This window comes from Mytilus trossulus, chromosome 9 (assembly GCF_036588685.1).
Source record: "Mytilus trossulus isolate FHL-02 chromosome 9, PNRI_Mtr1.1.1.hap1, whole genome shotgun sequence".
NCBI classification, from domain to species: Eukaryota; Metazoa; Mollusca; class Bivalvia; order Mytilida; family Mytilidae; genus Mytilus; species Mytilus trossulus.
In genome coordinates, this window is record NC_086381.1 from 62476123 (window position 1) to 62491102 (window position 14980).

The following is a 14980-nucleotide window of genomic DNA, read 5'->3' on the forward strand; positions in this document are numbered from 1 at the left end:
GAAGATGATACAAATTAAAGACGAGGCTGTCTTTGACCTACTCCTATAGTTCAACAACTATCTGTCGTACAAGACGTCTTATTATATTTTTAACAAGAAAGATTGTTTTGGACGAGACTATTCCAATCGAAAATAAAAGACGTAACATAAAACTATCTATGTATGTATTTAGTAACATCTTTAATATTGCTTAAAATCAGGTGAAATTAAATAATTTGCAAGCATTCAATCTTAAATGGTTAGGTGAACCGATAGACAAAAAGTTCATTGGTGCTGTAAGATGGAGCGAACACTTCAACGTACGAATCTCCATCTACATCTGCAAATGATAGTTCACCGACAGTTCCATCACCTGCATCCAAAAACATCATCATACTATATAACCAATCAGAGGGCTCGTTACTTACTGGTTCTAAGTAATACGCTTTCCCATCATCATCTCCAGATAATATAATTGAGGGCTTTGATCTACAATAAACTAGTCGAATTTATATGAAATTTAAATGAGAATGCTTTTCTTTTATTATTGCAAATAACATGTAAAATAAGGAGCTTTGTTTGGCGCGTCCACTTCACTCATCAACGAATATTAGATGAGTGTGTTCTTTTTGTCTTTCATCCCTTATTATGCGCGACACATTAGAAGAAATAAATAAATGATAAGGAATTCGTATATTCAAAATGTTAAAAATTAGGTCAGTATAGAATAAAACAAATTATATTTACATAATGTCATGGTACCCAAATTGCATCTTTTTAGCGAACATAGTAGCTGAAATTCTTACAAGATTTCTTAGAGAAAAAACAATTTGTATTTTTATGATTTGATACTATGGACGTCTTTCAACATATGCAAAATATTTAGACATACACCAAACGTTCACAGTGTTTATCAACAGATACATGTAGTGTTTACTATAAAAGCAAATTGTACGGAAACGTCGCCATACGACGTCATCTTTTTAAATTAGCAAATACAATATCTTACAAGTATCCATTTCTTCAAAAAAATTAAGTGCAAGCATTGACTAATATCCAATTGATCAAAATATTTGAAGAAATTAAACTTGGGTACTCCTCATTACAGAAACATTCGTGATTTGGAGGTCAGTTCAGACCAATTTTTCTATGATTCCATATGGATTCAAAATTAAATTGGTGAAACCATATAGTAAATAATGATACATCTTCAAAATAAAAACATATCATGAAAATGTTTTAAGCATAAATAAACGTAGGTAAAAAACCTCTCAAACTAGGTGCAATTTGGGTAATGTCACGTTATAAAGTGGCATAATTTCTGCAACATATCATATTTTTGAAATAACTTGATAATAAAGCAATCTAAACAATGTACATACGAGTTAATTTTGGTATTTGGATACACCGGCATTGCGGCTCCTGGTGCTCCTTTCCCTGTTCCAGATTTTCCCGGTTTAAATCCTGTCGCTATTGAGTGTCTCTTGAAGTCTCCAGATCTAGAAAAAATAAACTATATGTAAGTATGGTGAATATATAGAACGGCAAGAAGAAAATTCCTAGTTTGAAATAATATCGGGAAAGGTTCGCATTCCGAAAGATTATCCCCTTTTGTATAGTTCGTGCTTCCCATGTTTTAGTTCTTTTTGTTGTGTAATGTAATTGGGAATAGAAGAGGGTTATGTGTCAAAGATACAATACGATTTAATTGACAGGTTGACAGAAAGTGCATATTATTTCGGTATGCGTAAAGGTTAGTTGATTATTTTGTTATTCTTCTCATTTCATTATACTAGCTTCTCATGTAGATAGGGGTTAAAGAAGATGTCAATTATCGAAAAGAATCTAAAACTAAATAAATGTTTGTGTTTGCTTAATACCTCTTCCTGACGTGGTACAAGCTTTCCATTACGTAAAAATAGTAGATAAAACCTTATTTTAAAGCCACCAGACCCTCTCATAATAATGAAAACGATGTGAATAAAACGAGTCAAAATACATTTTTATTACCATAGCACAATAACGGGATGTATAAATACCAAACCACGTTGAACGATTGGAGAACGAATGGGGAAATACATCTGCAATATTGATGGTGCAAATTGGTATGATGATTTTAAAGCATTGCAGGTAAACATGCAGGTTGTTATTACCTTGTGAACGCCCTCCTAAACTATGGCTAACCCCGTGAATGTTGTTTTATCGTAACTCACCCAGTCTATGCAAGATGTCCCAAAGCCAGACTAACCATCTGTGTATTTATAAAGTAAAGAATTCCAACTGAGGATGAGTCAATTATATTGTTTACTGAACAAAAATTAGAGAGTCTTAAATTTTTCAACTGCTATATTAATAGTGTACCTAAAGTCTGCTGGTACTTCATATGCATAGAGAGACCCTATTTCGCCATTGTTAGTTACTAGAAGGTCTGGTTTACCATCATTGTTCAGATCAGTCACAGTCACATCAAAAACATTACCAATGCTATTATCTATTACCCTGGATTTAATCTGAAATAAACATGACAGATATACGAATTATTTCGACCAAAGATAAATCTACCAATCTATTTATAACCAGAAGCTATTCATTTTATTGATAAAACTATTTTAGAAAAAAAACCAGCTTCATTTTATTAAACAAGTACTAGGGACAAATAGAAGCTAAAAATTTTCAAGCTGTTAGAAATGAACTAGGATTTCTGCCATTAGAAACTTTCATAAAAACCTTAACTACATGTATGATGTACTTATCTAGATTAACTAATGAAAATCTAAACCCGCTTCTTAATGAAGCCTTTTAATTAACTAAAAGTTTAGATACTAAGTAAACATACTCTTGTTATAATTTTGTGTCACAAGATATAAATATTGACATCAAACTTATTGAGGAACTCAAACTTTAAAACAGACCAAAATGTTAAAAACCCCATTCAAAAAAGGGTTATATTAACTATTATCAAACTCCTATTAATGATAAAATAAATAACTTAGACGAAAATAATAAAATGTACTGTATAAATTTCTTAAATCTAACATAAATAACCAAATGAAACACTACCTATCGCACGCAAGTAAAGAAACAAGAAAAATGTTAACCAAATTTAGAATAAGCGATCATTGTTTCTTAATAGAAATTGAACGATATACCAAAATATCACGAAATGAAAGAAAATGAAAAATATGTAATTTCTTAGACGAAGAATTCCATTTTTTTCTTGAACTGTAAAATAAATAAAAATAAAATAGAAATCTTTCTAAAATATTATATATATTGTAAATTTTTATACACATAATTTTACTGATAAACGCATGATTATACTAAATCCATTAATACCAAATGATGTAAAAGCAGTTGTTTCTTTTATTAAAGAGTCATTAGAACTGCGGAAAGGAGAACAATAACTGTTTTTATCATATCTCTTATAATATTGTAGAATTTTCATTATATTTGATCATGTTTGTGTTTTGTCAATGTATTTGCCATAACCATTTTTTTTTGTCTGTTTTGCAAATAAAGAATTATATATAAGCAACTTATTTAACAGAATATTTACTCTTTGTTATCAATAGTATTTTCAAGGAATTTGTTATAAGAACTCGCATACCACATCCATGACATCAGTTAAACTGAAACTACAACTCACAAGAAAGCGTATTACTTTTAGGATAAAGTATCGGAACTGTGATGTAAAAGCTTTAAATACGACCAACCCCAAGCGTAACTGGATGGTAAAACCATTGCAGAAGTAGAACTACCGTTTTTGCGGGATGTTCAAGTATGCAGCTACGTCCAGTTAAAGTGGAGACGTTAAGGGCATACATTACAGTTACAGGGGAGGTAATGACGTTGCTAACGTAAAATGTTATTTTCGCGACGTCAAACTTTGACATATTATGAAAAGATGCATATTTGGACTGATTTTTATCATTCAAACTGATTTTATTTGAAAACGAGTTCATGGACGACTATTTTTTAAAACAGCAATTTATTTCATTCTGCAAGGAGATTATGTGACCCATATTTTATAGAACTGTAAAAAGCGCAATTCTTTCTTATTTTGATAAACATGCAGCAAAAAATTACGGTTTTTTTTCTATTCATGAACATTTGATAAATATGATTTATTTCTGAATAAAAAATGTATGATTTGTAATGATACTTATAAAATACAGAAACTACCGATTATTTAACAAAAAACAATTTGTGTATATCTTTTAAAACAAAAAAAGTTATGTCTTTCTTTCGAAAAAGAAAATATGATCACACATTTGAATTTTGAGCAAATATACAAAATTTCGACCTCACTTTACTCAAAAAGTAGCACATGAAGGTATATTTTTTATTGCATATTTGATTTAATCAGGTAATAAACAGCTGCGCCATGAGCGCATGAGACGCCCGACGTCTTATGTGGAAGTTATCTATGCAATAATCATAAATTGTTTCTGAGATAGTTTTAAGCAATAACCATATATAGTTTTTGAGACGCGGCTGGAAACCCCCACCCTGGTTTTTTTTTTTACAAAAAACTAAATATCACTAAAATAATTTTTTTAATAAAAATCAAAAAGTATACAGATCATTAGATTAATATAACAAAGAAGTGTGTAAAGTTTTTAGCAATAATCATAAATTATTTTTGAGATACGGCGCGACATGTAAAAAAAATTCCCTGTTTAACAAAATACTCAATAACTCAAAAATAAAATTTTGAATCATCACCAAAAAGTATACAGATCTTTAGATCAATATAACAAAGAAGTGTGTAAAGTTTTAAGCAATAATCATAAATTGTTATAGAGATACGGCACAACATGTAAATAAAACCCTCCTCCTTGTTTTTCAAAATAGTTTTAAGCCATAATCAAGAATCGTTTTTGAGATACAGTGCGACATGTGAAAAAAAAAACACACCCCGGTTTTAGTTACAAAGTGCCGTAAATCAAAAAGTTTAAATTTAATTTTCACCAAAAAGTATACAGATCATTTGACCATCATATGAAACAACTATATTAAGTTTCATGAAATTTGGATATGTCGTTCTCAAGTTACAGTGCGACATGTTTACGCCGGACAGACAGAAGGACGGACAACGGACATGTGTATACCTTAATTCGTCCCGTCAAAATTTTGACGGGCGTATACAAAATAGCCTATATGCAAATTATCACGAACTTGTAAATACAGGATCAAAACTGTATTGTGTACCCTGAAACCCGATGGTTTGTGTAGAACGCCACTCCGTTCTCCTTGAGTAGTCCGAAGGACACTGCTAAAAACCTAATACCCTGCTGTTATCCCTTATATCCTCGTAATATACAAGTACGAAGTTAAGATAGGCGTGACACATGGTTTAGATATATTTCATTAAATAAGATGTGGTATGACTGCTAAATTTGAAAAAAAATTATACATTTATACGCGTCGGTCCAGTTTGCTATCTTATTATCAACTAAATAAATCGTCAAACAAGATGTGGAAAATTATACCTTCGACGCGTCGGTCCAGTTTGCTTTCTTATTATCAACCCAATAAATCGTCAAACTAGATTTGAAAAGTTATACATTTACACGCGTCGGTTCAGTTTGATATCTTATTATCAACCCAATAAATCGTCAAACTAGATATGAAATATTATATCTTAGAGAGGTCGGTCCAGTTTGCTATCTTATCAACCCAATAAATCGGCAACCTAGATGTGAAAAATTACCTTAGACGCGTCGGTCCAGTTTGCTATCTTAGTATCAACCCAATAAATTGTCAAACTGGATGTGAAAAACTGTGCAGCTATCAAACAGTCACGTGGTCCTTCTGTTGTATTCAATACTGCATCAATAACAAATATGTCTGGTCCATGAGCGATTACAGTTGGTCGCCAAGGTGTATAGTAATTCCCAGGATTTTCTAACCATAGCATTTCAGAATCTTTCCCTGTGTTTCAATTGTAAAAAAAATAAAAATTTAGACAACAAATGAAGATTGAGTTCATTCAGGCATTTTGAAATGTTTTCCATTTAGTTATGGTCATAAACACAGACAGTTGACTCATGATATAGAAATAAGGTGATTTTATTGTTTTTTCCCAAAATGCTACCTTAAAGCGTCTTTTTGACTGTGCGGGAGGTAAACCTACGCAGACAAACTGTTTAGAAAATAAACATTTGAATGGTTTTGTACAAGGCATATTTTGGGACTTTTTATAGCTTGCTGTTCAGTGTGAGTCAATGCTCCGTGTTTAAAGCCGTACTGTGACTTATTATTTACTTCTGCAAGTTGTGACTTGTATTAAAATTTGTCTCATTGTCACTCATACCACATCTTATGTAATACAATATTTATCACTAGATAATCAACAAATTTCAGTTATATCGTCGATTTCCTGAAGCAATGCACTTTTTTCATATTTGAGTTTTAAATACAACTACTTCACAAACCACTTATTTTAGGGGGAAATATGTTTAGAAGATGATCGCAAATTATATTTACTGGCAACGCGTTCGAGGAGCCAATAAGCGGGTATTTGCAACAATCAAATTACCAATTGATGCCATCCGAGCTTTTAATACAATATTATTATCTCAATTCTATTGAAACTGACCGAAACAAAGTCAAATCATACATCAAAAATTTGACATACTTGCGCGAATATGTTCATAGCATCAACTGTGAATTGATGCAATGAAATTGTTATCAAAGGTACCAAGGATAATAATTTAGTACGCCAGACGCGCGTTTCGTCTACATAAGACTCATCGGTGACTCTCAAATTGTTAACGTTATCCAATCAAAACGAACGTTACACACGATGTTGGATTAGAATGTTTTGTTTACGTTCTGGTTCCAAGGTTTGGCATGTGTTTCATCTCATAGAGACATACAGTCATGTAATTAAGGAATGTAACCAGTTTTACGAAACTTTATAGAGAAAGTGGCACAGTGTTAGCCGTAACGGGAATTCCTATGGGAAATTGCATTTCTGTAAATACAGAAATGCAACCGTATTAGATATTGATTCATTTGCATATTTTCCACGTTTTAAATCCAAAAAAATCAGAGCCCATTCAATTTAAGAAATCAGGGGAACAAGTTTTCAGCTTTGTACTATTTGACGACTGCGTTCAAAACCGTTTTAGTCCAAAATCAAAATGATCTCCGATTTGATTTTTTTTTTTTATTATTCACTTTCTCCATGTTCTCAAATATAGACATTGTTTTTCGTAACTATCTCAAATATAAACATTGTTTTTCTTAACTATCTCAAATATAAACATTGTTTTTCGTAACTATCTCAAATATAAACAAACAAAAGATTTAAACAAATGTTTTTATCATTCTGGATTAAGATTCGTGCAATGAAAGACACTTGTATAATCCGATTAAAACCCAGTGTAATTGAAAAAAAATGAAAACAACACGTTCAATAATTCTATGCCTCCAAAGCGCTTCTGTTTTTTCGGGATTCTAGGATTTAGTTGTTATGAATTGCAACTTAAAATATTTGACGACAGAAATTTCATCAGTTAATGTAATCATGAACTGAACTGAATACAATGGAGTGATTTAAGTCAGATATTTGCAAGCAGAGCATGAACACAGGGTAGTTTCATTAGCAAATTTAACGAATAAAAACTCAATATTGCCACATTCATTTTCAACCTCGAACTGACCTTTTCCTATAACAGGTTCCCTGGCTCTACAAGTAAGAATATCCAAGTCTCCATCTAAGTCCATATCTTTCCACACTACTCTGTGATAAAACCATTTCCCTGTTTGGTCGTCTGTTAATTTGTAAGGTCCTTTTCCATCGATATCGACCAGGCTAATGGAACCATCTGTTTTAAATGGCACTAGGAACCCATCGGGAATTGCAACCATTGATTTGTTGAAAACGGATCCTTTAAATTAAGATAAAAGAGGTCAAAGTATTAACATCTCCATGAATATTGGGTGGTTGTTGCCTATTTAGCGTCTAGTGGCAACTATTTGGTGTATAGTAAGGACGAGAACAAACCAACAATGAATACAAATGAGGCGTTGCTTAAAACTACTGCAATAAATAAAGTTAGTATGCATGCAATTGAAAAATGACTGTATGAATTCTACAAGGCTTATGCTGTTTTCAGATTATCTTGGGAAAACAGTTAGAACAAAACCCAATCAGAAGATACTAACGAAAACTTTTTGGGATGAATATTTTTAGAATTTTTCGATTAAAAATATAAACTGTGTTCAACCACCAAATGATCTTGTTTTGTTCAAATCCCTAACTTTGCATCATAATATTAGTTTAAACTTATTTCAGTTCACTGAGAAACTAAACAAATATACAACTTGCATACCATTGTTTGAATGACAAATGTTGATGGCGCACGTTTAAAGTATTGCCTATAGAATAGAATACTTTATTAATCAAATTATGGGCCCTTAATTGCGGGTATTAAATTTCATACAATGTTAACAAAGATTTGTTTTTTATATAAAAGAAACAAATTAATAATTAAATACAATATACTGGTGTTTAGACTGGAGAGAAACACTAAACTTCGGCTTGAAAAACGGGTCAAGATCGGATTCAACCGTACAGTGCCATGATCGCGGTACCAACTCACAATCTCAATGTCGACAAGCTATTGATCATCGTACTATTAGTACGTATACCATTTCGGCCACCAGGCTCATTTTGTATAAAGTGTTTTCAAGATCAGAAAATGTAGAGAAAGATTAAATATTTGATAACTATACTTATATTTTTTGCAATCTAAAGGCCAGTGGCAAATAGTTCATTCATGTTTAGGATGATGACCGTTTTATTATTCTGAAATAAATTTTTAAACTTCTAAATATTAAGAATTCAAAATACTTTATAAAGAGTAGTAATGGATTATATGATTAAGTAGCAAATAAGGGACACTGATGATCAGCAAATATTATACAGTTGCTTGCTGTGTATCAAAATCATTTCCAAATAACTTATACCATTTAACATTTCAACAAAATTATGGTAACTTTACGCTGTTTACAACTAATGCATGACATACTTGTCACTGGACATGAAGTTAGTTGCAATATTTCAACTTAAATAACAATTATATATTATATAGTTTTGTATGAATCTCAAGATGTTAGTAAACATATTTCGACAATACTTACTTGGAACTCCTGAAATATCGTTTGGCCATGTTACTTTTGTTGTGACTACCTTTGGAATTATATTACTGCTGTTGGATAATATCTGTTTTCCTACATCCGAAACTATCTGTACCGTGTCTGTGCTAAACGGCACCGGATCAAATGTTGATATCAACAAGTCATATTTGGAGGATTTCCCAGTATTGTCAAAAATTTCGTACAATGACGTAAATCCCGGATATTTAATAGGAAACGACGTCACTTTTGTCAAATTGAATTTAAATGCAAGGACATGGCTGCTTAAAATAGCGACAACTGAGTATTTTAAAAATAAATCCATGTCACAAGTTTATCAAATGTAGTTTAAGTGTAGATATTTAAAGCAACATCAGTACAGGTAAATATAGATGTGAGATAACAGTATCATAATAAGTAAATATACGTGTGTGATAACGGGAGATTGATCAACTTTATAGTACATGTAGTATGCATTAATTGAGTAATACTTTACTTAAAATGTAATCGATAATATTAAGATTAACGTATTTTTAAGAGAAACACATATTTTAATACCTGATAACTGTACAGAGGCTACCGAACGAATTTTAACCGTTGATAAAAAAAAACCAGAGCAAATATAAATTTAAAAAGTTAAGAAGCTTGGACCTCTGCAGACAACACGCGATTGGATGTTACTATTCTCACTTTGCTGAGTTGTGTACGTTGATATATATACTGACGAAGAAAGGTAACACACGGCCACTGACAGCTTTATTTTAGTAGAGCCCAGGTGGTCGTGTGATCTAGCGGAACGGCTGCAGTACAGGGGATTTGGTGTCACGATATCACAGTAGCATGGGTTCGAATCCCGGCGAGGGAGGAACAAAACATTTGCGAAAGCATATTTACAGAGGTAGCATTGTTGGGTTGATGTTTAGACGAGTTGTATATACATCATGTACACAGCCATGTATCACCATCATTGATGGCGATCCAATGGATACATCTGTTGTAGAGTTGTCACTGACTCAGACGTACTTATAAATATAATTATTTTCTGTGACTGTATCTTACATTAATTTGTAGGATCCTTTACTATAGATAATTGAGCTGATCTATAACAATAACATCTCCATGCCTTATACATCATGTACTGTAGTACGCCGCTAGATTAAAACTGACGAAGAAAGGTAACACACGGCCACTAAAAGTTTTATTTAAGTAGGGGCCAGGTGGTCGTGTGGTCCAGCGGGACGGCTGAAGTGCAGGCGATTTGGTGTCACGATATCACAGTAGCATGGGTTCGAATCCCGGCGAAGGAGGATAAAAAAAATTTGCGAAAGCAGATTAACAGATCTAACATTGTTGGGTTGATATTTAGACGAGTTGTATATATATATGCCAAACAAATGCCACTCTGTAAACGGAGAAGTCAAATTGTAGTTCCTAATTCAATCCTGTTAAACGAATGCGTTTAATGGCTCAAATTGATTTATTTAAGTTATCGTTACTTATCAAAAATATTCATATAAGTTTTGTCAAAGGCATTACATTTTTCATGAGCAGAGGAAATGCACAATACTGTTCATAATAACTTATTCCATTGTAGATTAACGTTTATCATTTTAAGTATTAAGAATTCGAATTCTTCATTTGATAACGATTTTAAGTAAACCGTATTCCGAAACGACATTGAATTGAAAACTTTTATCAATGCAGATATAAATATTTATAATTAGCTAGTTCTAACTCATCCATGTTTATATATCTCTAAAACTTTTCAATCGCACTCAATTTTTATAAATGTGTTTTCTATATTTGAAATGTTTAGTATCTAGACTTTAAATGGCTATGGCACTTCAACTTAAAATGTCTTAATTCATTCGTGGCGGATTGCATATGATATAGTCACACCAATTTCTTTAATCATATTACTCTATATTTTTTTGTTTCTCTCAGGTAAACATGGTAAAGAGTACAGTTTAATTCAAATAATACATAAAAGCCTAGTTCTGTCTTTACAAGTTTGATTGACTTATAATTAGAAATATACGCTTTACCTATTTAAATTCTACTTTTTGAGATATTAATTTTTGCAATGAATTATAATCGGTTAAGAAAATCTAGTTTAAAAACATATAATTAAAGTGTTATTAATGTTCGAAAATATATTTCTTTTTGTACAAAATATTTGGGCATTTAGATGTTTTATTAAGAATCCCATTTGATTTGCATTTTTGTTTGAATACAAGTACGACATTAACGATACACTTAAAATGGATATCTGCAAATAACGTATGTTTATTTTGGCTAACGAATTTTCACGATTACATCAAAGGAATTGTTCAGTCAAGGAGCAACATTATTATTGATATTGAAGAACGAGTACGTATTATTATTTATGATTATTTAATACTGTGTAAAACATTACTGTGACGTCTTTAAATTGTTGTATTCGTTCTTTATTTATAGGTTATATGATTATTGGTAATGTTTTATGAATATGTAAAGCTCGCGGGGTATAGCCAATCTACCTTCACCAAAGTCGCTAACTTCTTCTCACACTTCTTTCCTAAATGTAAACAATCATTTTATTTTTTTGAGAATTTTTTATTCTCACAGATAAGATAAGAGTTATATTATCTGCCCTCGACGCAGTTCAATCTGAAGCACTCAGTGGTTTCTTAAGCGAAAATTATCTGGTAGTTCCGATTAGTCGCAAATATTCATTAAAAAATCGAATCCGGATTGCTATTCCCGGAAATCAGAATTTTGTCAGACGTAACTTACCATTTGATAACTACTGTAAATGTCTTTATGTGTGTTTACCTTTAAATGAACTGTAATTGTGTCTATGGTTTGAATTTCACTACTGTTTAAAGGAGGCAAACATGCAGGATTATATTAATAAAGTTTTCCCACAAAACAATTTACATATTCGATGAAAATAAAGTAAACAAAAGTTTGTATTTAAATTTTCCACCTTTTTTAAACATTGTTTTGAGAAAGAGGTTTGCCTCTTATAATCATTTTTTTAAAAGGCCTGTTATCAGCTTTTATCCTTAACAAAAAAATGCAATTTCTTATCTTATTGATCTGGATACTACATATTTGTTTTGTCTAGAGCTCAGAAAATCATTTATTTATATTATGTATTCTTTTTAAGTTTTCTTCCATTACTTTGACATTATTACAGTATGATAATATGCACATGCTATACTGTACGGGAATGCATAATCTTACCTTGATTTGCACTGGTAAACGTACACTTCCAAGAATTGTATCACACTTTTTTTTTATCCTTTCCTAACCTTTTGTAAAACTGTACTGACCGGCTAAATGATAAAAATGTAATGATGTACTTTTTATTCAGGACTGTTGAAATTTATACTTAATTTGTACACTGACTTTTTTGTTATATTCATTACATAATATTTACAATGAACAAGAAGTAAATATGCGTTTGTATTCGTCGGCTTATGATTAAAAACATGTCCAAATTCACGATGAATATACCAGTCTCTAAGATTTGTACACACTATTTTTAAATTCAACGTATCATTAAACATTTTAACGATGTAAAATCATTCTGTCTGCAATGAACAAAATCAGAACCGCTGCAATTTTGTCCATACCATTAACATGATTAAATTGTCATAACGTCAAAAATAGCTTAAACAAAATATGGATTAAGGAAGGGAACCTTAACATATGTATGCATCTATATGTTTTTCTAGTTTATATTTTATTATTTTTTTGTATCACACCGCAAATTATCTTATTACTCTTAAAACATATTGATCACATCTATTTACTTTTTGTCCTTCAGTTTGGAATAGGGAAAATTGTGTAAAATGTAAAAAAGTCAAAAGATTAAAACTATTTCAAAATGAGATCGTCTTAGATTGTATATACTCTGAAAGATCTTCGGAATTTTAAAGTATCCAAATCACTAGAATAGGTAGTTCCGCTATTAAGAGGTTTCCTGGTGCACTTGGAGGACCCACCAATATAACTTTTTTTGTAGGGACACATATGTAGTTTAGGTATCCAATACAGCGAGGAAGACAATACCGAATAAAGCACTCACATTATAATTTCATGAATTAAAAATGGTGTATTATTCTCACAGATAAGATAAGAGTTATATTATCTGCCCTCGACGCAGTTCAATCTGAAGCACTCAGTGGTTTCTTAAGCGAAAATTATCTGGTAGTTCCGATTAGTCGCAAATATTCATTAAAAAATCGAATCCGGATTGCTATTCCCGGAAATCAGAATTTTGTCAGACGTAACTTACCATTTGATAACTACTGTAAATGTCTTTATGTGTGTTTACCTTTAAATGAACTGTAATTGTGTCTATGGTTTGAATTTCACTACTGTTTAAAGGAGGCAAACATGCAGGATTATATTAATAAAGTTTTCCCACAAAACAATTTACATATTCGATGAAAATAAAGTAAACAAAAGTTTGTATTTAAATTTTCCACCTTTTTTAAACATTGTTTTGAGAAAGAGGTTTGCCTCTTATAATCATTTTTTTAAAAGGCCTGTTATCAGCTTTTATCCTTAACAAAAAAATGCAATTTCTTATCTTATTGATCTGGATACTACATATTTGTTTTGTCTAGAGCTCAGAAAATCATTTATTTATATTATGTATTCTTTTTAAGTTTTCTTCCATTACTTTGACATTATTACAGTATGATAATATGCACATGCTATACTGTACGGGAATGCATAATCTTACCTTGATTTGCACTGGTAAACGTACACTTCCAAGAATTGTATCACACTTTTTTTTTATCCTTTCCTAACCTTTTGTAAAACTGTACTGACCGGCTAAATGATAAAAATGTAATGATGTACTTTTTATTCAGGACTGTTGAAATTTATACTTAATTTGTACACTGACTTTTTTGTTATATTCATTACATAATATTTACAATGAACAAGAAGTAAATATGCGTTTGTATTCGTCGGCTTATGATTAAAAACATGTCCAAATTCACGATGAATATACCAGTCTCTAAGATTTGTACACACTATTTTTAAATTCAACGTATCATTAAACATTTTAACGATGTAAAATCATTCTGTCTGCAATGAACAAAATCAGAACCGCTGCAATTTTGTCCATACCATTAACATGATTAAATTGTCATAACGTCAAAAATAGCTTAAACAAAATATGGATTAAGGAAGGGAACCTTAACATATGTATGCATCTATATGTTTTTCTAGTTTATATTTTATTATTTTTTTGTATCACACCGCAAATTATCTTATTACTCTTAAAACATATTGATCACATCTATTTACTTTTTGTCCTTCAGTTTGGAATAGGGAAAATTGTGTAAAATGTAAAAAAGTAAAAAGATTAAAACTATTTCAAAATGAGATCGTCTTAGATTGTATATACTCTGAAAGATCTTCGGAATTTCAAAGTATCCAAATCACTAGAATAGGTAGTTCCGCCATTAAGAGGTTTCGTGGTGCACTTGGAGGACCCACCAATATAACTTTTTTTGTAGGGACACATATGTAGTTTAGGTATCCAATACAGCGAGGAAGACAATACCGAATAAAGCACTCACATTATAATTTCATGAATTAAAAATGGTGTATTATGAAACGCGTTGCAAAAAGTCAAATTATCGAATAAATAATAAATTGATTAGTGATGTAATTTAAATAAAATTCATCAATAATATATCTTTCTTTAAATGGTGTATAACACGCCAACTAATAATGGTTTAACTCTTTCGTGGCAGATTATGTCTTAATATACTCATCAATTTATCTGAACATTAAATTTATATTTAAAGTTTTTCTCAGGTGAGGGTACATTTGAATACATTTTAAA

General features: G+C 31.1%; 1 protein-coding gene across 1 annotated transcript; it reads right to left on the minus strand.

Annotated features, from left to right (window-relative positions):
• Window positions 1-180: 180 nt before the first annotated feature.
• LOC134684108 (uncharacterized) lies at window positions 181-9505 on the minus strand. The gene is made up of 6 exons (XM_063543383.1): window positions 9133-9505; window positions 7650-7877; window positions 5693-5913; window positions 2341-2489; window positions 1362-1478; window positions 181-468 (listed from the first exon to the last, which is right to left on the minus strand). Exons 1-6 carry the CDS (start codon window positions 9449-9451, stop codon window positions 240-242), a joined length of 1263 nt encoding a protein of 420 aa, XP_063399453.1. The 5' UTR covers window positions 9452-9505; the 3' UTR covers window positions 181-239.
• Between the last annotated feature and the right edge of the window lie 5475 nt (window positions 9506-14980).

Excerpts from the sequence above, each read along its gene's own strand:
- LOC134684108 (XM_063543383.1), bottom strand. The coding sequence starts at position 9,451 with ATGGATTTATTTTTAAAATACTCAGTTGTCGCTATTTTAAGCAGCCAT. Across the intron at positions 7,878-9,132 it reads CGATATTTCAGGAGTTCCAA|GATCCGTTTTCAACAAATCA; the intron begins GTAAGTATTGTC and ends CTTAATTTAAAG. Across the intron at positions 2,490-5,692 it reads ACTGGACCGACGCGTCTAAG|ATTAAATCCAGGGTAATAGA; the intron begins GTAATTTTTCAC and ends TGTTTATTTCAG.